At 34.9% G+C, this 25,607-nt stretch overlaps 1 protein-coding gene, 1 long non-coding RNA gene and 1 pseudogene across 2 annotated transcripts; 1 reads left to right on the top strand and 2 right to left on the bottom strand.

The window, feature by feature from the left end:
* Nucleotides 1-14,473: 14,473 nt before the first annotated feature.
* Nucleotides 14,474-15,498, top strand: LOC125220071 (E3 ubiquitin-protein ligase RDUF1-like). The gene has a single exon (XM_048122193.1). It carries the CDS (start codon nt 14,516-14,518, stop codon nt 15,263-15,265), a length of 750 nt encoding a protein of 249 aa, XP_047978150.1. The 5' UTR covers nt 14,474-14,515; the 3' UTR covers nt 15,266-15,498.
* A 610-nt stretch (nt 15,499-16,108) lies between these two features.
* On the bottom strand, nt 16,109-18,217 carry LOC125219442 (annotated as a pseudogene).
* Nucleotides 18,218-18,497: 280 nt separating this feature from the next.
* On the bottom strand, nt 18,498-19,286 carry LOC125219443. Its single transcript, XR_007176131.1, has 2 exons — nt 18,972-19,286; nt 18,498-18,546 (listed from the first exon to the last, which is right to left on the bottom strand). It is a non-coding gene; the product is annotated as an uncharacterized LOC125219443 (long non-coding RNA).
* Nucleotides 19,287-25,607: the final 6,321 nt, after the last annotated feature.

Genomic DNA, 25,607 nt, shown 5'->3' with positions numbered 1-25,607 from the left:
TGTTAGTTTAGGCTTTAATTTCTCGTTTTAAGTCTAGATCTAAAGTTTGCTCTGTTTTCATGGTGTTTAAAACTCTGTTTTATCTGCTATTCTCGTTTGATTCTCTGAAGAAGATGAAGTTGTTGGTAGTTAGAACCAGATCTGCTTTATGTCAGTGCTTTTTCTGCATGTACTTTACTTTTTCTGCATATCTGCTAGACCTGTCAGTACGATCTACTTTGTCTCTTGCTTTTCGATTTATGCTTGTCTGTCCAAATTAGGAAAGTCTGTTTAGTTAAGTCTACTCCAGTTGTCTTAGAACTTTAAAATATCTCATTTTCTCCGAGTCATGTATGTTCCGTACGCTTTCGTTCCATTAGACCCAATAGGTAGAGTAAAGTTTCGTTTATCTCTCAGACCCAGAGTTTTAAGTTCTCGACCCACGAAATTGCGTGGGCAGCAGCCAACCCCTTTCTTTTCCGAAACATCCTCAAATGCAGTTTCGTAACACCTACTTCCTCGTGGGATCGATCCTTTACTTCCCTGTGCTAAGTTATAGTATAGTGGGTTGAGGTTTTTGAAGGGACAGAGTGCACCCAACGACCCCTTTCTGATAAGTCTCATGATCCTCTAGCCTCTGAAGTCTAGTCGAATCCTCTGTACCTGTTAGATCGAGTGATATCACACACAACACAAACCTGCACTGCACTCTCTAGATCCTGTCAACCTCTATCCCCAAGAAGTACTTGAGAAGACCAAGATCGTTCATCTCAAACTCATGGAATAAGTTCTTCCTTAGTTCGGCAATCTCCTCCTCATCATCTCCAGTAATGATCATGTCGTCTACATATATGATTAAACATGTGATCTTTCCCCCCTTTTCTTGATAAACAAAGTATGATCTGAATTACTCTGTTCGTACTCGTACTTCTTCATCACTTCGGTAAATCTCCCAAACCATGCTCGTGGTGACTGCTTCAACCCGTATAATGTCTTCTTAAGCTGGCACACTTCCATATCTACAAACTCTCCAGTGAAACCAGGCGGTGGTTCCATGAATACTGGCTTAGGTAATTCTCCGTGCAGGAATGCATTTGTCACATCGAACTGGTAGAGCGGCCAGTCCTTATTAGCAGCAACGAGAATAACACCCGCACGGTATTAATCTTAGCAACCGGGGAGAATGTTTCAGCATAATCCACCCCATATGTCTGAGTGTATCCTTTCGCCACGAGTCGTGCTTTGTATCTCTCTATTGACCCATCTGGTCTTCTCTTTATTGTGAATACCCATCTGCACCCAACAGTTCTAGCTCCTTCGGGTAGTTTGCTTTTGATCCACGTATTATTCTTCATCAGGGCTTTCATCTCAATAAGCATTGCTTCCCTCCACTTCTTATGTTTCATTGCCTCCTCGGCTGTCTGTGGGATTTCTTCTTCTTCGTATAGTGCAGCCTCAAATGCTCGGGCCATTTTTGTTAGGTTTCCTTGCACGAAATTCTCCACTCCATAACGGGTTTTCCTCCCTATCTTTTCGGGGGAATATCGTTTGGCTGGGATCCCTCTTGTACTTCGGTAAGGAAACATGTATCTCCCGGTATCTCCATCCACGGTGTTATCCTCCTCTCGGTTTCAAGGAAATTGCAGTTCATGGTGGTGGTGATTTTCCGAGTGGAAGGGTCATAACATCGGTAGCCTTTTTGGTTCACCCCATACCCCACAAAGACACATTTGGTTGCACACGGTGATAATTTGTTTCTCTCATGTTTTGGGACATGAGTGTAGACAGTACAACCAAAGACTTTTGGCTGAAGGTTTAGGTGCTCGGGTATGTTGGCTTGTTTGGAGAGGGCATCAAGGGGCGTTTTCATGTTCAGTGTTTTTGTTGGAAGGCGATTGATCAGGTAAATAGATGTAGCAACCGCTTCGGGCCAAAAAAAAAGTAGGGACTTTGGATTCAATCATTAGCGCTCGGGTCATTTCTAGAATTGTTCAGTTTTTGCGTTCAGCTACCCCATTTTGCTCGGGTGTATATGCACAGGAGGTTTGATGGATCACGCCTTTGTCTTTACAAAATTGGGTCATAGCACTATTCACAAATTCTCTCCCATTATCTGACCTAAGGGTTTGGATAGTGGTATGGAATTGTGTTTGGACTAGTTTAAAGAAAGAGGTAAATCTATCAAAAACATCAGACTTATGTTTCAAAAAATAAATCCATGTCACTCTAGTGTAATCATCAATAAAAATCACAAAATAACGAAAACCATTCCCGCCAACAGTGGATGCAGGACCCCAAACATCAGAGTGTACTAAAGAAAACATAGATTTCACACGAGTATTCATAGGTTTAAAAGACTGTCTATGGCTCTTGGCCAAAACACAAGTTTCACATGAAAAATCAGAAGAAATCAAAAGGTTTGGGTAAAGCAATTTAAAGTAACCAGGAGAAGGGTGTCCTAGTCTTCGGTGCCAGAGCCAATTTTTCTGTTTTGTGGATCCGTGAGCCAACATCGCACTGCCATGTTGAGCTATCTCGTCCACATAATAGAGCCTCGTTTCTCAGTGCCACGCCCAAGAATCCTCCTCGTCTGAATATCCTATAAAATACAAAAGTCGGGATGCATTAGAAGTGTGCAATTTAACTCCTTGGTTACATGACTAATAGACATCAGTCTCTGAGATAAAGTGGGAACATATAAACAATTCGTAAGCCGAAGTGTGGGAGATATTTCAATTGTGCCCGATCCTTCCACACTAATCAATTCTCCATTTGCAGTTTTAATATAAGATTTCATGCCCTCATAAAAAAAAAAAAAATCTCGTCTATCCGGAGTCATGCTATCAGTTGCCCCACAATCAAATATCCAGCCCTTTGAGTTTGTATCACAGACATTGTATACGTGAAATGCAGCGGAAGTTTCTAGTAGGGGTGCAAAACGATTTTCAGACACAAAGTTGGGGTAATTATAAGATTTCTGAACTGTCTGGGGACCAATTTTAAATTTCAGCGAGTCTGGGGGTCGAAATGTAAAGGCATGGGGTTCTTTTTGATATTTTATATTCTTGTGGGGTGAAAACTTAAAATTGGAAGAGATAAATCTAGGGTTTGGCTCAAGACCAAACCCGTTACCTCCTTGCGCCAATTTGTCCGGCGATTCAATCCTTCCGGCGAAATTGGCGACTCCCCTCACGTTGCCGCCATTCGGGTGGTTCTCCTGACGCGTCCCCGCCCCTGTTCCAGTCGGATCCCCATGGTTTCCGGTATCATTGCGTCTCTGAGCTCCATCTCCGTCCACTCCGACGGCTAACTTTGCCTGAGCGGCTCTCGCCTTTTGTCGCTCTTCCCACCACTCCGGGTATCCTAATCGTTTGAAGCACGTTTCCCATGTATGCTTCTGTTTTCCACAGTGGGAACACCATAGCTTCGAGGTGTCGGGGCGCTGATTTCCCGATCGGCTGGTGGCGGAGGGGCGCGGTGGTGCGCCGCAATTCGATGGTCGCTGGTTCTGAGCGACTGAGCTCTGTCCGATAGCTGAGAATCCATGTCCGATTTCACCCCCAAATGATGAATCGGCACTGCCGTAGGCTTCTCCGGTGGATGATGGCGATGCCGGTGGCATGATTTGACGTCGAGCCGCCTCCGTCTTCACCCACCCATAGGCCGCCGCTACTGATGGGTATGGATCCTCTTTCAAGATCTCTCTCCGGACCGCGTCATACTCCTGGTTCAGGCCCGTTAGAAACTTGATTAATCGTTTCTCGTTTGAGTGCACCCTGTACTGACAGACTCCTTTGTCGCAGCAAGTTACGGGCTGCTTCTGGCAGCGATCAATATCCACCCACAATCCGTGGAGCTTTCGGTAGTATGTCTCTAAATCGTAGTTTCCTTGTCTAATTGTAATTACCTTTTCTTCCAGATCGTAGATAAGGTATTTGTCTGCCTTGCTTTCAAAAGTCACGGCGAGGCTATCCCACAACGCCTTTGCCGTTTGGTGGTGGGCGAAATATGAGACGATGTCGTTCTCGATGTTGTCAACAATCCACGAGAACACCACTAGGTCATTCTCCTCCCATTCCTCGAATCCTTTGCTTCCCGGTTCTGGAGCTTCGTTTTTGATGTAGGGGTACGCCTCTCGGCTGCCGATTTTCACCTTGATCAGTCTCGACCATAAGGGATAGTTCTTTCCATTTAACTTGAAGGCTATGGTAACGCCCTTGCTGTTCCTTAAGCTTTTGGTTTCTTGGTTGGGTTTTGTCTCTCCTTCTGAATCTGACATGTTTCTGGTATGAGAATTGTTTTTCTGGGCTGGTAAACAGGTCAGATATTGGTGTTGGCTATGATGAAATTTTTCTGAGCCAGAATCGTTTCTGCTCTGAGGCCATGTTAGAATCGGTGGGAGAAGATTTCTATTGTATTATTGAATGAATAAGAAGATACAGAGATTACATATTTATAGGCTAGGTATTCTACATATATGGTAAACCTAAATTTACAATAATTGCTACTCTAATTTGGGCACAATATATTCCCATATCAATCACATAATATTCTCCCGATATTATGCGATCTCATTCTAACACTGCTGATACCACACATCAAATTTGTAACCCTAGTTCGTTCTGATACCATATTCCATCTGGAATTTTATTTCTTTCAAATTTCTTCCCCTTTTATTACCTTCTCTCACTGTTATCACTCGCTCACACAAATACCCTTGCTTCTTCATTGCAACCCTTCCAAAATGAGAAAAAGAAAGTGGCGGACTTTGTATATGTTGATGTGTTCATGATCAAAAGAAAAAAAAAAACAGGACCAAAAGTTATTTTGTATATGTTGTCACAAGTTGACGCTGAACAAGTAAGAGCAGACTTTGCACCACCAACCACACATGTCTCCCTCGTCTAGTTGGAGTTTCGGCCAATTTTAGCCTGCATGCAATGATGCAATACAGAGAGGAGTGAGAGAGACTAAGAGGCATAAGAGTGCGTGTTGTAGAGAACGGATGAGGGAAGAGATAGCTAAAGGGAAATTAGAGGCGCCCATTTGTAATCAACCCTATAAGATGAAGAATTGTGGCCAATGAACTATTAAAATAGATTACTGGGTTAGAACCTTTGTTCCATCCAATTGAGTTACTGATTACATGTCGGACAATATTTAAGAGTTCTAACACGCTCCCTCACGTGTGGGCCGGAATGACACCGGACTTCCATCACGTAGGTAGGCAAGAGAAGAGATAAAAAGATAAAATTCATTATCGACTTAGGCCAGCTCTGATACCATATTAGAAGTGAGTCACTCACCCATTAAAAAGTCTTATAAGGGAGAGGATTATCCACATTTATATAGAGAAGTCAGGATCATCACCAAGTCGACGTGGGACAAAATTTAATAGTTTTAACAATTATGGTTGGCATGATAAATTAGATTATCAGTGCAAAATGTGTGTAATAATGTATATAATGTGATATGTGATGTCTAAAATAATATTTGCAGTGTATGGATATCATATGTATAGAATAATGTGTAATATATAAGTCGGGTCCATGTGTACATAAATATCATTATTTAATCTGAAAGATAATATAATTGTTTAATTAATACTAATGACTATAATAATATACTCCATTATGTGTTTTTAGAAACTAGGCTTATAGTAGTAGTAAATAATAGGATAGCAGAAATGTTCCTTTAAATATAGGAGTCCACATTTTATATTATCCGTGCCTTAATATTGTTATTCTGCAACTTTTATTTTTTTCACAAATAAAAATAAAATAAACACATAATGATTTCAAATAACCAGCACACTTCTATAATTTTGTGAATTTTGGCCGATACGGAAATTGCTATTGTTTGTGTAGGACAAAAAGGAGGATGCTATTGCAATTGCAACGTTTAGAAATTACTAAGTCATATTAAAATTACGAAATTCATAAACAATTTGTAACAAATATTTAACTCTAAAATGAAACACCCAAAAATGAGGAAAAATACATAATATAATATTCAAGTAAATATGTCCATATAATTAGAATAAATTGAATATTCATCTTCAGAGTCCTATTATCCACAAATCCATTCTTAAAGACCGAATTAGAGACCAAATTAGGGCCATCCATTTTCTTAAGCTTGTGGTTAGGATTAATTTACAATTAATTTAATATTTTATTCAATAAATTTTTTTATTTTTATTTTTATTTTATTTATTTTAATTTTTTTAAAATTTTTTAAATATTTTTTATTATTATTTATTTTTATTTTTTATTTTTTTTTATTTTTTGTTCTTTAATACAAATTTGTCAGAGTAAATAATGAACTATATTCAGTAAATAATGAACTAAATGAAGTATGTAATGAAGTAATTTTGACATGTTATTGAAATACATTAATGATACAACAATGTGTTAAACGTAAGCAGTAGTAATGAACTATATTCAATAAATAATGAACCAAATGAATGTTAGTAATGAAGTAAATATGACATTTTATTAAAATACAATGTTAACTGTGTTAAACGTCAAGCAGTAGTAATGAACTTATTACTTCATTCAGTCATGCTATTACTTCATTTTATAAGTTTATTACTTCATAATGTGTTATGACATAATTATCTTTCAGTTGAAGTAAATTCGGTATGTAATGAATGCGAAAATTTACTTCATAACATACATTCATTTAGTTCATTATGTAGTAAATATAGTTCATTATTTACTCCAACAAGTTTTTATTGAATAAACAAAAAAATAAAATTTTAAAAAAAAATTAATTTTTTTTAAAAAATGTAATTTTTTTAAAAAAATATTTAAAAAAAATAAAATAAAACAAAAATAAAAAAATTATTTATTAAATAAAATATTAAATTAATCCTAACCATAAGATTAAGAAAATAGATGGCCCAAATTTGGTCTCTAGTTCGGTCTTTAAGAAGGGTTCGACATTGATCACAGCTCTTCATCTTCGCATACATTAATTATTTAAATTATGATATTATAAATAATAATTTTTTATACATAGGTAATTAGGTTAAGTTAAAATTTTAATTAGGACAAGTGAAAGGGTTTTTGAGGAGGGGGGGAGTGAGGGGGCTTCGGAATGGGAAACTGAAAGGTTTTGTAAAAGCTTTCTTTGGCACTATGAATATATGACATTTGGATGCCATGAATCTACTCACTCACATGTACTTCCGTTGTCCGCGAATAAAAGTTTCATTGCTTTTCAACACGAGCTTTAAGCAATATTAAGAAAAGTGGGTAGAAAAAAGTTAGTCGTATTAGGATATTCCAATTGTATTTATTAGTTTTAAAAGAAATGTGAGTGAAATGAGTTAGTGGAACGTAAGACCTATTACCATTGATAGTACAAATAAACTGGGACTCCTATTCATGGACGGACTAAAATGAAAAAAATGGAACTGCGATTCGCGGACAAATGGAGTAATTTTCTTTACATTCTTCACTTTATTTACTGCAAAATTATGTCTCAGTTTAGGTATTATTATTCACTTCATCAAACTTTTTAAACATGAACTTGATTTTGTGGTTGATAAACTTTTTTCTTTAATCTCTTAAAGTTATACTATCTCCATTTCATGTTAAAATTAGTCATTTTTCTATTTTGAAAAGTTTCAAGTTAACTGAGTCATTTCTATTTTTAGCAAAAAGTAACTCTTCTTTTTACTTTATTCTCTCTTTATCTTTCTAACTTTACTCTCTCTTACTTTTTCCACCATCCATTTAACATACTATTCCAAAACTCCGTGCCGAAAAGAAATGCCTCTATTAACAAGGAACGAAGAAAGTACTTAGTTTACTGTCATAAATATACTCTCATATTGCTTATTCGTGTTTGCTTTTATTTATTCAATATTTTAAAAATTTTGATCAATATTTATGTGCTCATTTAATAAATAATACACCCTCTGCCCATCATTACTCGCATTTTTCATTTTTGGTTGTAAATTTGCGATTGATTTTTTAGTATAATTAAATTAGTATTTTAAGTGCAATGAGAGACCACTTAATAAGGGAACACTTAATTAACTCTAATATATTAATATAATACCATAATTCTTACTTGAAATAGAAATAATATAAGTAGTTTGAGACGAGCTGAAATAGAAAAGTGCGAGTAACATGAGACAGAGAGAGTATATTTAATTTTTTATTTTTATTGCATAAAAATTTCATATTATATGAAACTTTAAATTAGGTATAAAGTGTCGTACATAACTCGGGTGAGACATTAGTAAGGCCCCGTTTAGTAGCTATGTTTGAATAGAATAATATTATTTATCATGGCTCTACTTATTGTTTAGTATACAGATAAATTAATCACTAACCCATGTTATTTTCTTGGTCCGAAGAAGCCCACACTCATTTTCATGTTTCACTAGAATAATCGAACCAATAAAGAGGCTGAGTTTATTTATCTATATTCAAAACCAAAGGAAGATAATTTGATTCCCATTACCCTCAAATTAACTACTACCTCTGTCCCTGAAAATTTGATACAGTTTACCATTTCGGTTCGTCCCTGAAAATTTGATACACTTCACTTTTACCATTTTTGGTAGTGGACCCCATACTCCGCTACCTCATTCCTACTCACATTTTATTATAAAACTAATACTTTAAAAGTATGACTCACATCCCACCAATTTTTTCAACTCACTTTTTATTACATTTCTTAAAATTCGTGTCGGGTCAAAGTGTAGCAAATTTTGGGGACAGAGGTAGTAGTTCATATTAAAATAACGACAAACCCTAACATCTTCTCTCCCAAAAACTGTTCCTCCATAGCTTCTGCAACACTTAAACACAACAAAATTTTGTCACAGTTGCTTCTGTAAAAAATGCATATATCTCCCCTCCAGCGCACCTGCAAACACAGCAAAATGATGTGATTATTAAAGGTGGCTTGAAGTACTACAATTCCAAAACGAAAGGGAAAAAAATATTGTTTCATTGGACAATTTGGCCATTAGGAGTATATTTTATATTTGATTGTAATTCAAGTGTAATTCAAGTTATAGGTTGTGCGCCACTTTTTCACAAGGCCATTATATTTTATTGCAATTCAAGTTAGGGTTTGCACCGCTTTTTGTTGAGGTCAATATATTTTCCAATTTAAGTTATGTCCCTCACAAAGTCACAATGTTTAAATTAATATCAAAATTGAAAAGATTGTGCAAGAAAGTTTAATTACGGCTGCCGACAATAGAAATGTGTGATGTGTTAATTTCTGTAATTTTATATGGTGATAATTTGGTAGTTATTGATTTCTGTTATTTCTGTTAATTTCTATTTGATGTGTTAATTTCTGCTAATTTCTATTTTATGTGTTAATTTCTGTTATTTCTATTCAATGTGTTGATTTCTGTTATTTTATATGTTGATAATTGTATGTGTTGATTTCTATTATTTTATTGGGATAATATTGTCTATTCATAATTTAAATTCAAATACTCCCTCTGTCCCATTAGAAATGCAACGTTTTCCTTTTTGGGCCGTCCCACTAAAAATAAAACGTTTCCTAAAATGGAAACATCACTCTCTCTACTTTTCCCTCTCTTTTACTTTACTCTCTCTTCATTAACTCATAAAACACCTCTGCATAAAATATTGTGCCGGAAACCAAATGTTTCATATTTATTGGGACGGAGGGAGTTGAAATTTATATACCAAATAATTAAATTATTTGTATAATTAATTTAATATACCAAGTAGTATCTAATGATAATTGTCAACTAAAACTAAATAATTTAATTCTATGATTTTTAACTATTTATGTAATCCTACGACTAGAGATGTCAATTCAACCCGAAACTCATGGGCCGGCCAGAACAACCCGGTAATATGAGCGGGTTAGGGCTGTAATTTTACTACCCGAATACAAAACGGGCTAAACGGATTGACCCGAATGGATTGGTGGGTTAAATGGGTTAGCCCGAACGAGTTGCGGGTCGGCCCGATGGGTTGTGGGTTTTAATTATAAAATTATTAAATTTTAGGGGTTTTTTATATTTTTGAATCCTCAATCTTCATTCTACACAATCATTAGTCTTATTCAATCTTCATTCTACACTTTTTCACTCGATCCCACAATATTAGCTTTCAAGTTTCATCTCAACTCATTATTGCACCGTCCCATCATCTGCCACTAGTGTCTTACCACCACCAAAGCCAATCAAGACAAAATTAAAAACTAACCCATCAAAATTTTAATATATTTATCATTTTAATAATGATTCATGTAAGATATGATTTTTAATTTTCGTAAAGAATTAGTTACGAACAATGCCATAATAATGACATGAACATAAGCTTTAATTAATATTGTAGTTGATCGAGATGAAAGACTTATTTTCAAGTATTATTGAAGAAAACTATGAAAATTTGAAGATTTTATATGATTCTAAACTAAAAAGAAAAAAGTATATAAAATTTAAAATCATTTTATAGAAGAAAAATTTGATATAAGAGATTATTTTCGAAAGCTTTTAGGCCCGAATAGCTCGATGAGTTAGCCCAAAACCCGACGGGTTAGGGTTAGGGTTGAAAATTTATGATCCGAAAAAATCATAACCCGAGCGACCCGCACCCAAATAGCCCGGTGACCCGAGTGGGCTGGCCCGAACCCGAACGGGTTAGCCCGATTGACATCTCTACCTACGACCAAACATGAGTTATGTGTTAAAAATCATCTTTCACTTTAAAAAATGTGATTTTTATATTTTAACATTCTTCCTGTCACACACGTCACCTTATTTTTTCTCTCTCACTCTTTCTATATCCTCTGTGAATTCTCTCTAATGTTTGCAAACTGAAATCTTCTTCATCTCTCACCTAGCAGACAACATAAAAATTGATGCTTATTGTTAGTATTTTTAACTCTGTCATTTTGCTAGCTTGTACTTTGTGAACTACGGAGTACGAATAATGCTAACAACTTACTATATTTGAGTTTTGACGTAAATTTCTATTGTTTGTTTACGTAATTTTCTCTATAAAATATCAAGCCTATTGAATTGAATATATTTCCCAATTAAGTCGGTAATTTTAAACAAATATTGAGCAATAAATTGATATAGAAAATTGATGCCGCAAGGAACTGCGATAAACGGTTCGGCTAGCCCTAATGGAATCTCTACTGAATACGGCCGGAAAAAGAAACTTGCATGAAAATATATACAATTTGTATATAATTATAAATCTATTGTATAATGATCTTCATTGCACTAATATGATATTATAGATCAATGTAATAATGACTTAAGTTCATGAATACAATGTCAATATGCAACATTTATATATCTTCTTAATAATGACTTATATTCAAGGGCGTTCGGTTTGCAAGATTGTATCTCATGATTAAATTTGTATTGTGTTTCGTTTATGATGAGATGAGATTGATTCTTATGACTTAATCCTAGATGAATAGTCATGTAATAATTAATCATAGCCAATCTCCTCTTACTAAATAATTATTTCACAATTTAATCCTTGATTATTTATTTCTACTATTTTATCTAAAAAATTGAACACCATCAACATATACCCTGTTAATGTAACATATATGTGTATTTTTAAAGTGCTGAAAAAATTCAAGCCACTTGCCTTATAAGAAAAGGCCATCCTCAATTCCACATTCATACAGCTAATTAAAAAACACTTAAAACTAGGGGTGGCAAAATGGGTAGCGGGTAATGGGTAATTCTCATCTCGACTTGCTACCCGCCGGGTATTGTGTACCCGCCACTCGACGATAACGGGAAACGGGGCGGGATCGGGTAGTGTGTTTTAGAGTTTTGCGGGTAGCGGGTATACCCATTACCCGCGCGGGTATCAATGGCGGATCCAGAAATCTATATTCGTGGGGTCGGATAAAACGAACGATAAATATATTATATAAATAATTATTTTTAGTAAAAATATTTAAATAGCACTATATTATACTTCCTCCATCCCATAAAAAAAAATAAATAATAATAGTCTCATTATAGAAAACAGAGTAACATACCATCATATTAATGCAGGAACGAACTAGAAATCTTTATAAGAGGGTGCTAAATTTTATAAAAAAAAGTAGCCATATATGGTAGTACAAAATTATAATTTAGAAATCTAACATTTTCTATTTATGTTACATATTTTATAGAATGATAGTAATACATTTCAAATCAAATATATGTGGTTTATTTTTATTTGAGATAATAATTATTTAAGTTATAAAGTTTAGTTAAATAGTTTCATAACATTTTAAATCAAAATACTAAATCACAAAATTTCAAGTTTTAAAATTACCTTATTGGCTTATCCGTATATAAATATTGTCTAATAAAATTATTGTTTCATTACAAAGAAAGAAGAAGAAGAAATGCATCCAATTTGAACATCACAAAACAAAGCATTTTGTACATGAAATAATTAAAAATTAAAATTTAATATTTTCATTTCAAACTTCTTAAACTGACTAAAATTAAATTAAATTCAATTATTTAAGTAACTATTAACACTTTTCAAAAGAAATAAAAAAGAAATACATCATTTTAAAAATAAGTTGAGTATAAAATACTAGTACGGAGTACTATTTTAAATATAAATTCAGCAATAAAACTTAAATACAAATTAAGATCATAGTATATCGAAATAAATGAAAAGATCATGACACAATAGTTAAATTATTTATTTCTCCAAATCCAATATTTATGAAACAAATGAAAAGACCGGCACAATATTTAGATGATTATTTCTCCAAATCCAATTAACAAAAAGGAGAAAAATCAATAATGGGTCCCACATTTGCCCACTGTAAAGTTAAATCCTTCATCTTCTACCCCTCTCTCCTCTTCCCCTCCTGCTGCTCTGTACAAAAAACCAAAACACGTTCCTATCTTGAAATTCTGCACGCAAGCACAGGTGCGGAGGTGCGGAGACTGTGGGGTCGGCGGCCGCTGGAGGGCATTTCCCGGCGATTCTCCGTGGCAGGCGGTGGGGTCGGCCGACCCCGCCCGACCCCACCTAGATCCGCCGCTGGCGGGTATACCCGTTAGTCCCGATAATACCCGTTATTATTAGTATAAGCCATATTCTATCTTTTAATACTCCATCCGTTCCATATTAATAAAGTTGTTTAAATAGTTAAAGTGAAGAAAAAAAGTAAATAGTTAAATAATACTTACTTAATAGCCATATACGCACTCATTTTAAAAAACTAAAAATAAATAGTTAAAACGAAGAAGAAATAAAGTTAGAGAGATAAATGTAAAGAAGAGTATTTCTATCATTATATTTCCAAAATAAGTGAAGAAATTGAAATGCCTCTATTAAGGGAAAATAATGGAAGTACTTTATATAATCTAAGAGTTCTTTTAAAACATTTTTATATTCCAACGAACATACAATTGAAAACTCACCGGAATTAGCTATAAAGTGTCCCCTCAGTTTTATTCTCAATCTATTCAACATTACCATCGATATTAATAAAGTAAATTAGGGAACGTTGACGGTTATTATGGTTTCAAATTTTTTATTAGGATTTTGGGTCGGGTACGGGTACCCGCAATGTCGGGTACGGGATACCCGACACGGGTATCGGGTAATCCCGGTATGCCGCGGGACGGGTATTGGGACAACAAATTTGGCTAAAATGGGTACGGGTACCCGACTTGTCGGGTGCGGGTACCCGCGGATAACCCGTTTCGCCACCCCTACTTAAAACCTAGTAAATTTAAAATCCGAAAAAAAGAAGATCGACCAAAATAAAACCTAAATTTTAAAATCAGTAAAAAAAGAAGATCGACTAAAATAACAAATAAATCGATTTAAGTTAGCAGGTTCCATAATTGTCTTTTCATATAAATAAATAAAGCAAGAAGTTTCTAGAATAATCAAAGTGATCCGTGCACATCGAAAGGACTTTCGGAGATTATTTTCCAATCATACTAGAATTCACATAAAACTAAATAACCTAATCTTATTTAGTAGTAATATAAATATATATATGATATATTTGGATAATATATCTTCACTAATCACTCAAATAGCAATAACTGAAAAATTTGGAAAAACTCTCCATGATTGAGTACAGTTGTCCTAATATCTATACACACATATAGGAGCAAGCATTTAGTCTTTGAATGAAATTAGATGTATAAACATGTCAACTTACATAATTTAAAACTATAATATCCAACTCCGAAATAAGAAATATGATATTTGTTTGAAGCGATTTGTATAACTCCACTAAATTAAAACAAATTTGATATTTGGTAGGATTTCCCATATGTTTGCAAAAGATACTAGTACAACTGTATAACACATTTCGTTTACATAAACATGGAAGGATTCAAGGAAGGAAGGATTACAGCCGCGTAATCACGCGTTTATATTCAAGGCTTGCTTAATACGTTGGTTCTGATTTATGGAAATAACGTGTAATTTTTGTGTCTATAGTCAGTTTCATAAGTATAAATACTTCTCCATTCTCCCCAATTGAATTCATCCTCAACCATTCATTCAGTGAGCCTAGTATGGATTCGGGCCTGCATTCTTTCTGGTGCAATCAGTGCAAGAGGATGGTCACCGTAGAGTCGCAAGAAGCCTTATCCTGTCCGCACTTCCGCGACGCCTACTTCAATCCGGTGATAGTCCTCCGGAACGCCTCGGAGGAAGCCAGGGGGCAGGGCTACCAGTTCTACTATGACGACAGGTCGGGTGCAGGGATCCGGGCTCTGCCTTCCTCCGTTTCGGAGTCGTTGGCCGGGTCTGGATCCGGATCCGAGGCGACGCTGGAGCGCGTCTTGGATATCGGATTCAGCATGTTGGTCGGCCCGGAGAATCAGCCGGCCAGCAAGCGTGCTGTGGCGTCCCTGCCCGCGGTGCAGGTCCAGGCCTGCCACGTGGACGCGGAGCCATACTGCGCCGTGTGCACGGACGCCTTTGTGGTCGGGGCGGAGGCCCGCGAGATGCCCTGCAAGCACCTCTACCACGCAGACTGCATATTCCCGTGGCTCAATCTCCACAATTCCTGCCCGGTTTGCCGCCACGAGTTGCCGGGGGCGGGGGCCGTGGGGCTATTGATCCGGCGGTTGTCTGACGGCGGATTCACAGTGGGGAGATTTGTTGAGGGTGAGGTGTCGGTGGAGGGTCTCGTCTACGACACCGACGGCACGTTGAGGGCAATTCAGTGGCGGACGATAATGCCGCCACCGAGGGGAAGTGCTTTCCGGCGATTTTTCAGTTCGATTTTTCGGAGGCGGAGTCTTCAGGAGTCGGGTTAAGGTGAATCGGTTTTGGGTATGAGTTAAGGAGCTACAGGCGCCCAAATTCTTTAGTCCTCAATTTATTGTTGCTTTCATTTTCAATTATGCTTTATTTTCTTAGTCTAGTAGTACGGACGTGTAAAACAAAATATTCTTTAAACCTTATAATTCATTTTTTTTCTGAACTCTTTCCTATTACAATATGTATATTCTTTAAACCTTATAATTCATTTATACAAATTATTTCATCATCTAATGATACATACAAAAATATTAGCCAAAAACACATATAACAGCCAATAACAAAAAAAACTAGAATATTCCTAATAAACTAGGTTAATTTCTTATCAAACTATGTTGTTGTTTTTTTTTTATCAAATTGGAAACTAAAGTTTATTCTGTTTCGAAATGAAATATAAATTTTATACTTGATACTATTATTTGTGTTTATTTTATAGACTCACTACAAAAAATGCGCATTTGCTAGCACTTTTCTAGCACATTGCGTGCTAGATACAACGCTTGTCACAAACTTGTGACGACTTTTGCGAGCACATGTTCGTTTGCGAGCACCATTGTGCTAGAAAAAGGCGAAGTCCGTCCTTGCTACATTGTGCTCGCAAATTTGCGAGTGCCTCCATTGTGCTAGCAAAGTTGTGAGTACTTTTATTGTGCTAGAAAATTTGCAGAAACCTTCACTGTGCTAGCAAATTTGCGGAGCTGGACTTGGAATTTCAACTCGTTTGCTAGCACAAAAAGTGCAGGCAATCAATATTTTATTATAAATTCTAATATTATTTTTTTTACAAATTATTTCCTGGACAATTTATTAAATAAAACATAATAAAATAAAATAAAAAATAACAAAAACTCAGAAGTTACATAAAAGTAATAATATTGTCTTACACTTTTAGTTTATAAGACTAAACCTATTTTTGACTTCTCATTTGGTTAACTTGTTCACTAAAGTACATCATTTGTTCTAACAACCTCTCATTCTCTCTCAAAATCCGGGCGCAACTCCTCATTTTGTCTCACTAACTCAGCATGCGATGCCGCATTTTGCCTTTCCATCTCAGCGACCAATGCCTCATTTTGCTTCACCAACTCCGCGCGCGACGCCTCATGTTGCTTCTCTAAGTCCTCGCGCACCTCGATAGTGACTTGCTCTCGCATTGTTTGTACCTGTCGCTAGACATCTTCCGCGCTAACTCCAAATGAGCCACCAGCGGACGAACTGCTAGCATTTCTTTTGTGGTCCAACATGTATTTATCTACACTTGCTCTGTGGTCTCCTCTCTTCATGGTTCATTATTTTGGTTTCCCTCAATGTTGGAAATATCAACTTCCACACTGCCCAATTTACACAATTTCATCCCATTAATCATCATCACAAACAAAACAAGTTAGAGAGATAGAGAGGGAGTGAGAACAACATACTGTATATTGTGGCTGCAAACCATTCATTCACAATCTTCACCCATGTACTAGCCCACCCCACATCAATACTCCATCTGCATTTTCTTACACAATTGTGTTAGGAAACACACACACACACATAGCCTTATCAAATATATCAACTACCGTAATCAACTTACTTTCTTGTCAAACTCCCCAATTCCCAACTGATGAATAGCATTGCGAAATACAATCGCCCCCAATGAGAACACGAGGTGGAAGAACCCATATCCGTATAGAAGATCATCTTCTTCCCGTTCAACTTCATCTTTACGCAACTGTATCATCACATGACACGACATACCTCTTAGCATCTCATTGCCAATTTTATCAACTTATGGACTCAATGCCCTTTTTGGCGTATTACATTGGTTAGGACTACAATTTCTCAAATAACATCGAACTTCATGCTATAAGTTGATTTACGGTCTCATGTGGTGGAAAACTGTACCTGGAATGACTGTGAGTTGATCCCCGTTGAGAATGTGGCGATTACAATTGCAAATAGAGCAATCACAAATCCCTGCAAGAAACATAGACAAATGATCATATTGTAAGTGTGACTTCACATTCGGATTCATTTGCACAAATGAAGTAGAAATGCAACAAGAACCGATCACATTAGTGTGTAAGATCTTACAACTATAGTAGACCAACCAATATGATGACCACTTTCCCTCTCATGACTGCATTTCTCAGTAGCAGGCTCACTGCATTCAAACATGACAAATGGAGATTTGATGATTTTGTTGTGTCTCAAAGAATACAGATTGAGATATATGATTTCTATTACCTTCTGATAGCACTCGAACAGAGGAAAACAATGTACGAAGCCATAATCCCCGATGACAGCAGGCCTCTGTTCACCTGTCTCAATCATGACAATGTGTCGTATATCTTTAGATACGTTGTCTCTATACGAATAGAAATCAGAAACATGTTGATCAATTTCTTTATTTTCTATAATCTTTCATTGAAACAGTCTTTAAACAGTATAAAGTGATCAATAATCAAGATTAACTTAAATGATGAATTTGTTGCACGTAAAATATACTCCCTCCGTCCCGGCTAAGATGACACATTGCTTAGCCGGCACGAGATTTTAGGAGTTATTGGTTAAGGTGTTTAATTGGATAGAGAGAATGTGGGTGTAGGTATTAAAGTAGAGAGATGAAGATAGATGGATATTTTAATAGAAGTGAGAAAAAGTGGTTGAGTGTATTAATTGGAGAGAGAAAGTTACTAAAAAAGGAAATGTGTCATCTTAGTTGGGACAAACTAAAAAGGAAAACGTGTCATCTTAAGCGGGACGGAGGGAGTATTATTATGCAAAAGCCGTACCCTTGAATGCAACGATATGCCCATCATTACTATAAGCAGAACTCCAGTCCATGTGATGAAGAATATGTTAAGGGTGCACGACATCTTTGATGCGTAAAGCACGTACATCACTGCGATTCCACAGGCAGAAGCGATGTAAAACACTGTTGACATGAATAGCCCAATGGAACAGTTGCTGCAGACAATAAAGAATTATTTTTGGCATTAGATCAAATTTTTTTCTTGAATATTCACATTCTACATGATAGCTTCATCACTTATCAAATATCACTATATCATGATGTGCTGCTTGATCTATGAGAAACTTTAGGACTCACCAACGTAAAAAAGAAATTAAACTTAAAATTCATGAAAAGCTACGCCATGACTGAGGATGTTGGAGTTGGATATTTATCTAACAATCTAAATTCGATGCAGGTTCTCAGATGATTCTCTTGATCTTTTTTTGGGCAACTCGAATATTGGTGGTTTGTCAAGCCCACAAATTGCAACATTCCTCCCTACCAAAATTTTGGCAGTCACAAATCCTAATCTTAACAGCAATTGCAATCAATTTTTCAGACGCAAGAGTTACCTAATATCTATCTATCACTCTCATTGCCAACTTGAATTTTAAGGTGTAGCTGATCATCACACAAAGGAGCAACAGAATAGTAGAGGTGTACAGAAATATACTCAAAATTATATTACAAAGCAAAAATGATTCAATTAAACACCTGATTTAGCTCTCCACGAAATTGAAACAGTAAAATTGACACCATTATCCCTAACTATGCAAATCAGTCCGATTATTATAACAATAGCATACATTGCTATATGAACTAAAATATAGCATGCATTGCTCAATTCTGATGCAATCGAACAGATAGAATTTATAAAATAAAAAAAGAGGAAGACATAGCTGTTGAATTTTTAGCGATCTTACTTTCTAGCGATCTTCACTTAAATTTGTTGTTCCTGAATTTGAGAGAGAGAGAGACTGGCTGGTGGTTGCCGGCGGAGAGAATTGGTCGGTGGCTGATCGGTGGCTGGAGGCTGGCGGCGAAGAGGGGAATTGAGAATTAGGGAAATTAGGAGAAATGATTAAGTTAGACAAATTAATGCGCCATTCATCTTTTCTAATACACAGTCTATACCTAATCAAAATCGCAGGCAAGAAAATGGAAGAACGAAAATTTGGAAATGGAGAAAAATAAGAATGAAGAAACCGGATCTCATGAAAACTAAAGATTTTGCTAGCACCTACCAAATTTGCTAGCGCATTTACTTTTCACTCGGAAATTTGCTAGCACATTTACTCCTACTCACAAAACCCTTGGTTGAAAATGATTATATTTTTTTTTTCCGTGAAAATTTTTTGCTAGCACATACGTGCTCGCAAATGGAAGGAAATTTGACTAGTGGGTAAATTTGCTAGCATTAGATGCTCACAATTTTTTTAGCATGTACCAGTGCTAGAAATACCACTCAATATTTCGAAAAATGGTTGTTTCTTCCATTTATGCTCGCAAATGTGCTAGAAAATATTTCGAATTTTGCGAGCACAGCCTGGTGCTAGCAAATATTTGGTAGCAACCAGCACTTTTTTTGTAGTGACTATTTACAATTTCTGGGAGTGTTATATTATTAACTCATAACTTAATTGCTAACTACAACTAAATAATAGTCATTAGATATTCAAATTAAGGACTTAGATCATTAATTCTTAAATGTCAATACGATCAACGAAAAACGTCAATAAGACCATATGATTAATTCCAAAAAATATCAATAGGGGTGTTAATGTCAATTAACTACATGTTTAGTTATAACTAACTTTTAAAAGAAATTCCAAAACTTTAAATTCATATAACATATAGCAAATTAAAGATAATTTCATAAGGATTCCAACGATATCCTACATGCATATGTTTCGACGTCAAAATTTTTGAAATTTTTTGAAATTTTTTAATTTTTTCGTACAACAGAAATGTCAACATACTATATAAAATATGTCAATATAAGCAATGTGTTAACATTCTTAAAACATTGTGTTGACATTCTCAAAGCATTGTGTTGATATTTTCGAAACACTATATTGACATTTTTATCCAAAACCCTAATTTGAAGGGTTTTTTTTTAATCTTTTTTTATTTTATTAATAAAAACAAAAATTACACGTGGCAAATTATAGACCACATATTTTCTAAAATCCTATGATCTTAAATTAGTTGTAGTTAACAATTAAATAATGAGTTAGCCATTAATCACCCCAAGCAATTCCTTATATTTCACACATGTTTCCTTTTAAAAAATAAAATATATTAAAGGATACTATTAACTAACATAGATTCAAATTGCTATTATGGTTTCAAAAATTCTAACTAGTCGAATTGAATTAATTATATTTAGTTCTACATAAGTTGGTGAAGCCTCAAAGTGCATGTATTAATAAAATATTTTCAACTATATAAATTCCTGTATGTAATTGGCTTGTACTGACCCAAGACTTCACGATATTATTATTATTAAACTTAGCTTAATTACAATAATTATAAATTAGCGTTGTCGTGATAATACGAGTATCTCTTATCATATTAAATAATCGATCCTTGAGTTAGATAAAGAATCGAGACATACAATCGAAAGTATTTGTTGTGCCACGAATAATTAAATAATAAATCAAATAAAAGTTTGCACTGTCCAGTACACAAACTAGAAGCCCGATAAAATCCGACCTTCCAATTTATTTAGATTTGTTACAAGATATCGAAAGAGACATGCGAGTCCCGGACAACCCGTTCAACGCCGTGCTTCCAATCCAAGTAGGCATGATACATCATCAAGAACCACCCAGGATTGTTCAATAGTCTTTACCTACATGAAGGAAGGAAATATGATACACTTAGCATTTAAAACATAATCTCAAATTGATTTGTAATATCCACTGTATTTGATCTCACGTCAAGTCCGAATCTTTGATAAGGATTTACTACAAGTAAGGGAGTAAATGTGATGTGGAAAAGAGAGACATCCATAGTATTTTACTACTCCAATAGCCATAGGATTCACAAATGAGATCAACAAAAGGAATAAGTGACTGCAAACATTAATAAATGGAATCATTCCATCAATTAATGCTCAGGTGATGTCAACTGCCAACTTGAGAGGGAGGCGGCGGCGGCTGGGGCTGCGCACGGCGACGGTCTCTGCGGCGGTGGCAGACTGAGAGAGAGGGAAGGGAGATTGGTGGTGCATGGCGGCGGTGCACCGCCGCAGTTGAGAGAGAAAGAGAGAGCAGGGAGGAGAGAAAGAGGAGTGAGAAGGGGCGGGGGCCGCCAGACGCGGCAGTGCCGGAGGGAGATGGCGGCGGCAGCAGTAGCTAGAGAGGGGAAGAAAGTGTTATGTTTGGTATATTGAAAAGCATGTTCCGGTCACGAAAATCTTGCTTGTATATAAAAACTCTGCAATCTACTTTTAATCCGATTCAGTATTATTCGAGTAGTTCGCACGAATAGAATCAATATTATTATTACATTGTGTTTGCTTGTGCATTTATAAGACGTCGTTCACTTTAAATGTCTAAGAAGCAAACAAGTCCAAGTCCAAGAAGCAAACAAATAAGGAACCGTAAATAGTTTACAAAATTAAAATATTATTATATGACATTTTAATTGTTATATAAAATAAAATAATTATTTAAATTGAATTATACTAAAAAAATATAAAGTATATTATCTATTTTGAAACAAATCAAATTTTAGTAACCAATATGATACAAACGTGGTCATACACCATAGTTTAAAAGTAGCATCCCTCCGCGCGGATTTTAAGAAATGTAAAGGAAAGTTGGTGAAAAAAGATAGTGGAATATGGATCATACTATTTTATAATAGTTTTATAATAAAATGTGAGTGGAAAAAGGATAGTGGAATGTGAGGCCTAATACCATTTATGGAATATTTCAACCGGAACTCCTAAAGTGGGACACCAAAAATGATAAACCGGGACTCCTAAAGTGGGACGGAGGGAGTACTACTAATTATTTATAAAACTAACCCGAACACACTTTATGGCTTATACTACTATTTAAGAGGTTGTAAACTTGTAATATTTGGTTTCTATTAATTGAGGAATGATATGTTACATGCCTTATATTAGTTTCCTATGTGAGCATCATTCTCGTTTTATGCACATTTAACGTTGTTTGTTTCAATTTATATTTTAGTTTGATTCTAATACATTAAAAACTACTATCGAAATTTTTAATTTTACAAAATTTATAAAAATCAAAACTTGATTTATTATTTTATTAATTAACGAGCAAATCGAGCTTTGACTTTTATAAATTTTGTGAACTAAAAATTTCAATAACAGCTTTTAACGTATTAGAATCAAGCTAAATATATAAATCGAAACAATCAACGCTAAACATGCGTCAAACGAAAATAGTGCTAACATAAAGAGCTCACATAAAGTATGTAATATATCATTTCTCGCTATTAATTAATCAAATTCAAATATCATAATTTAGTCAACATATCTAATATATTTAGCGTTTATCTGAAATCAAAATTAAGAATTGGATCTAGTCATTCATGAGTCCATCTGTCTCAAGAATAGGAATGAGACAAACTGGAAATAAATTTGAGGATAGCGTGAATATTAAATTGAAATTTTTTATAATATACCTATCACTGTTCTATTTGTGTCAAAGCAGATGTTACACAATTTTTCAATTTGTTCTATAAAGAAGTCATATTTCTTTTTTTTAGAAAATTTTCTTATTCATATTATTAATATATAAAAATATATTTTTTCAAAAAGTTTAACACACAAAACAATATCTCCTCTTGATATCTTATGTCAACACCTAAGTACAATGTCGGATAAGATTTAGGTGGGATCGGGTGGGGTTGGCCGACCCCACTACCAGCCCCGGAGTGCCGCCAAAAAGCCCATTTCATTGGCCTCCGGCCCTACAGTATTCGCGTCTTCAACCCCACCTCAATGTAGTGTGAGATACTGAGTAGAGAGATAGGATGGAAGTAAGGTTGGACCACGTTCAGCTGCTGTGGTCGAAAATGAAGAGATGAGAGAATTCTTTCAATTTTTAAGAGAGATATGAAAATAGACTTGGTGGAATGGTGAAGTGGATTTGGATCCCCGACTGTTAAAAGAAGTAAAACAGGAGGTACTATTCCTAACAACATATATTTAATTTATAAATTATAATATTAAAATATCAAAATATAGTAACAACAATCGCTAGTTATGCTTCTCTCCACAGCAAATGTTCCAAATTCGGTAGGAGTTAGAGGAAAGAAAATGGAAATGCTGAACACGAAAAGACTTCTATAGTCATTATTAATTTTTTTCCCAATATTTTGCAATTTTTGCCCCCACAATTTAACTAAAGTTGATTAAATATCTTGTATTAACGAATAGTATCTAATTGTAAAATGGGCTTTAAACTTTTCTTTCTTCGTTGTACTCCCTCCGTCCTATTAAAGATGACTCACTTTTCCTTTTGGTTTGTCCCAACCACGATGACCCATTATTTAAAATGAAAACCTCTATATCTCTATTTATCCCCTCTATTTTACTTTACTCTCTCCATTTAACACACAAAATAAAATTGCATAAAATCTCGTGCCGCCCAAGAAATGGGTCATCTTCCTTGGGACGGAGGGAGTACTATACAGTCTATACTCTATACTACTACTATTAATTTTTAGAAGTTATTCTCATCTAGTAATTTCAATTACGGTTAAATATATACTCCCTTCATTCACAAAAAATAGAGAACATTTACCATTTTTGACCGTCCACAAAAAATAGTGCACATTCATTTATGGAAAATTTTCAACAAATAATAACCTTACACATCATTCCACTAACACTACTTCTTACTTACTTTTTCTCATTCTCTCTTACTTTTTTTCCTTTTCTCTTACTTTACCAATTCTACATTAAAACCCAGGCCATATACCAATTGCTCTATTTTTTTTAGACGGAGGAAGTAATATTTTTACATATGAATAAAACTACCTTATTTAAATAAACAGATACTTCCTCTATACCATAATAGTTGAGTCACTTCATTTTTTACACTCGTTTTGAAAAAATCGTAATAAATAGTTAGAATGGATAAATAGTAAAATAAAATTTAGAATAACGTAGATAGGAGTCTTCTCTACATTATTTTCAAATTTACTTTATCATTTATCCACTTTAACTATTTATTACGATTTTTTGAAAATGAGTGCACATAATGAAATGACTCAACTTTTATAGGACAGAGGGAGTACTACTCTAATAAATACAGCATAAAGTAAGTACAGAGTATTTCCTAAATTCTTATAGTTTTAATTTTATAATTTAAATTTTCAACCTTATTATACATATTCAAATAATTATCAAATTTTCAAAATTTGGGATGTTACGTTATAGACCGCCCTCCTTCTCCATTGGTACCAGTGGTGCGACACTAGCCTAAGCTGCCTCCGTCAATTATCCAGATCTATCAAATACTCCATTCGTTCCATAATAGATGTCACACTTTTCTTTTTAATTTGTTTCTATTTTTGAAAAAGCTATTTCTCACATCCATACAATATATAAAAAGGGAGTTTTGGGGGTATTTAGGGAAATAAGGGGAATTTCGAGAGTATTTAAGTAAATAATTTATAATTCAATTGTAATATTTTTAAATAATTCATCATAAAGCATTATTCAAGACGAAAGTAATGAACATGTAATCTAAAATAAGATATATTAATAGTTCAACCAATATTTATAAATTACTATGAATATATTAATCTGAAAGACTTTTGAAGATAACAAGTAAAGTATTTTTATTAGACTAAGCGGAATTCATCGGCTTATTACTTACATCAGTGAAAACACAAAAATATAATTTACGTAAATTAATTTACGCAACTTCTATTTTAGTGGGAGTAGTGTCTTTTAATTAGTGGGAGTAGTGGCTCTTAATTAGTTGGCGTCCCACATTTATTTAGTTTTATTCAATCCAAAGTCATTTTTTTCAAAACTCAATTGAAAGTTTGCTACCATCTGCACAGTCGAAGACAGGCTTTGGCTATGACGAACTAGCAATGTCGATATTGTTGTGATCCGGGAGAATACAGAGGGAGAGTATGCTGGCCTCGAGCACGAGGTTGTTCCTGGGGTCGCTGAGAGCTTGAAGGTGTTTTTTTATTGAATTTTTTGCTATGTTCATTTCTTTTGTTGATGCAATTTACTGAATTTAGGAAATAGCTTTGAAATGTTTAATTTTACTTGGTAGAAGACGGATCGGATTGGATTTTATGAAAATATGAATAATTTGGTAATATATGTTCCCTTAAGTGAATGTAGAAATTGAAATTTTCCTGAGTTCTGCAATTGCTCACATAGTGTTAGAATCAATCTTGTGCTACTTTGTACTTGCACAAGTAACACTTATTTTCTAGATAAAAAGATTTTAAGTAATTAAACTAAAATTATTTCTCTTTCATTTCATCATTGCACACCTATAAATGTAGCGTGTTCATTATGCTTAAACTATGAAAGCTTACAC

The sequence above is a fragment of the Salvia hispanica genome, chromosome 4 (genome assembly GCF_023119035.1).
Source record: "Salvia hispanica cultivar TCC Black 2014 chromosome 4, UniMelb_Shisp_WGS_1.0, whole genome shotgun sequence".
Lineage (NCBI taxonomy): Eukaryota > Viridiplantae > Streptophyta > Magnoliopsida > Lamiales > Lamiaceae > Salvia > Salvia hispanica.
Note: the sequence above shows the minus strand (reverse complement) of the source record. Positions and strands in the feature narration are given on the sequence as shown.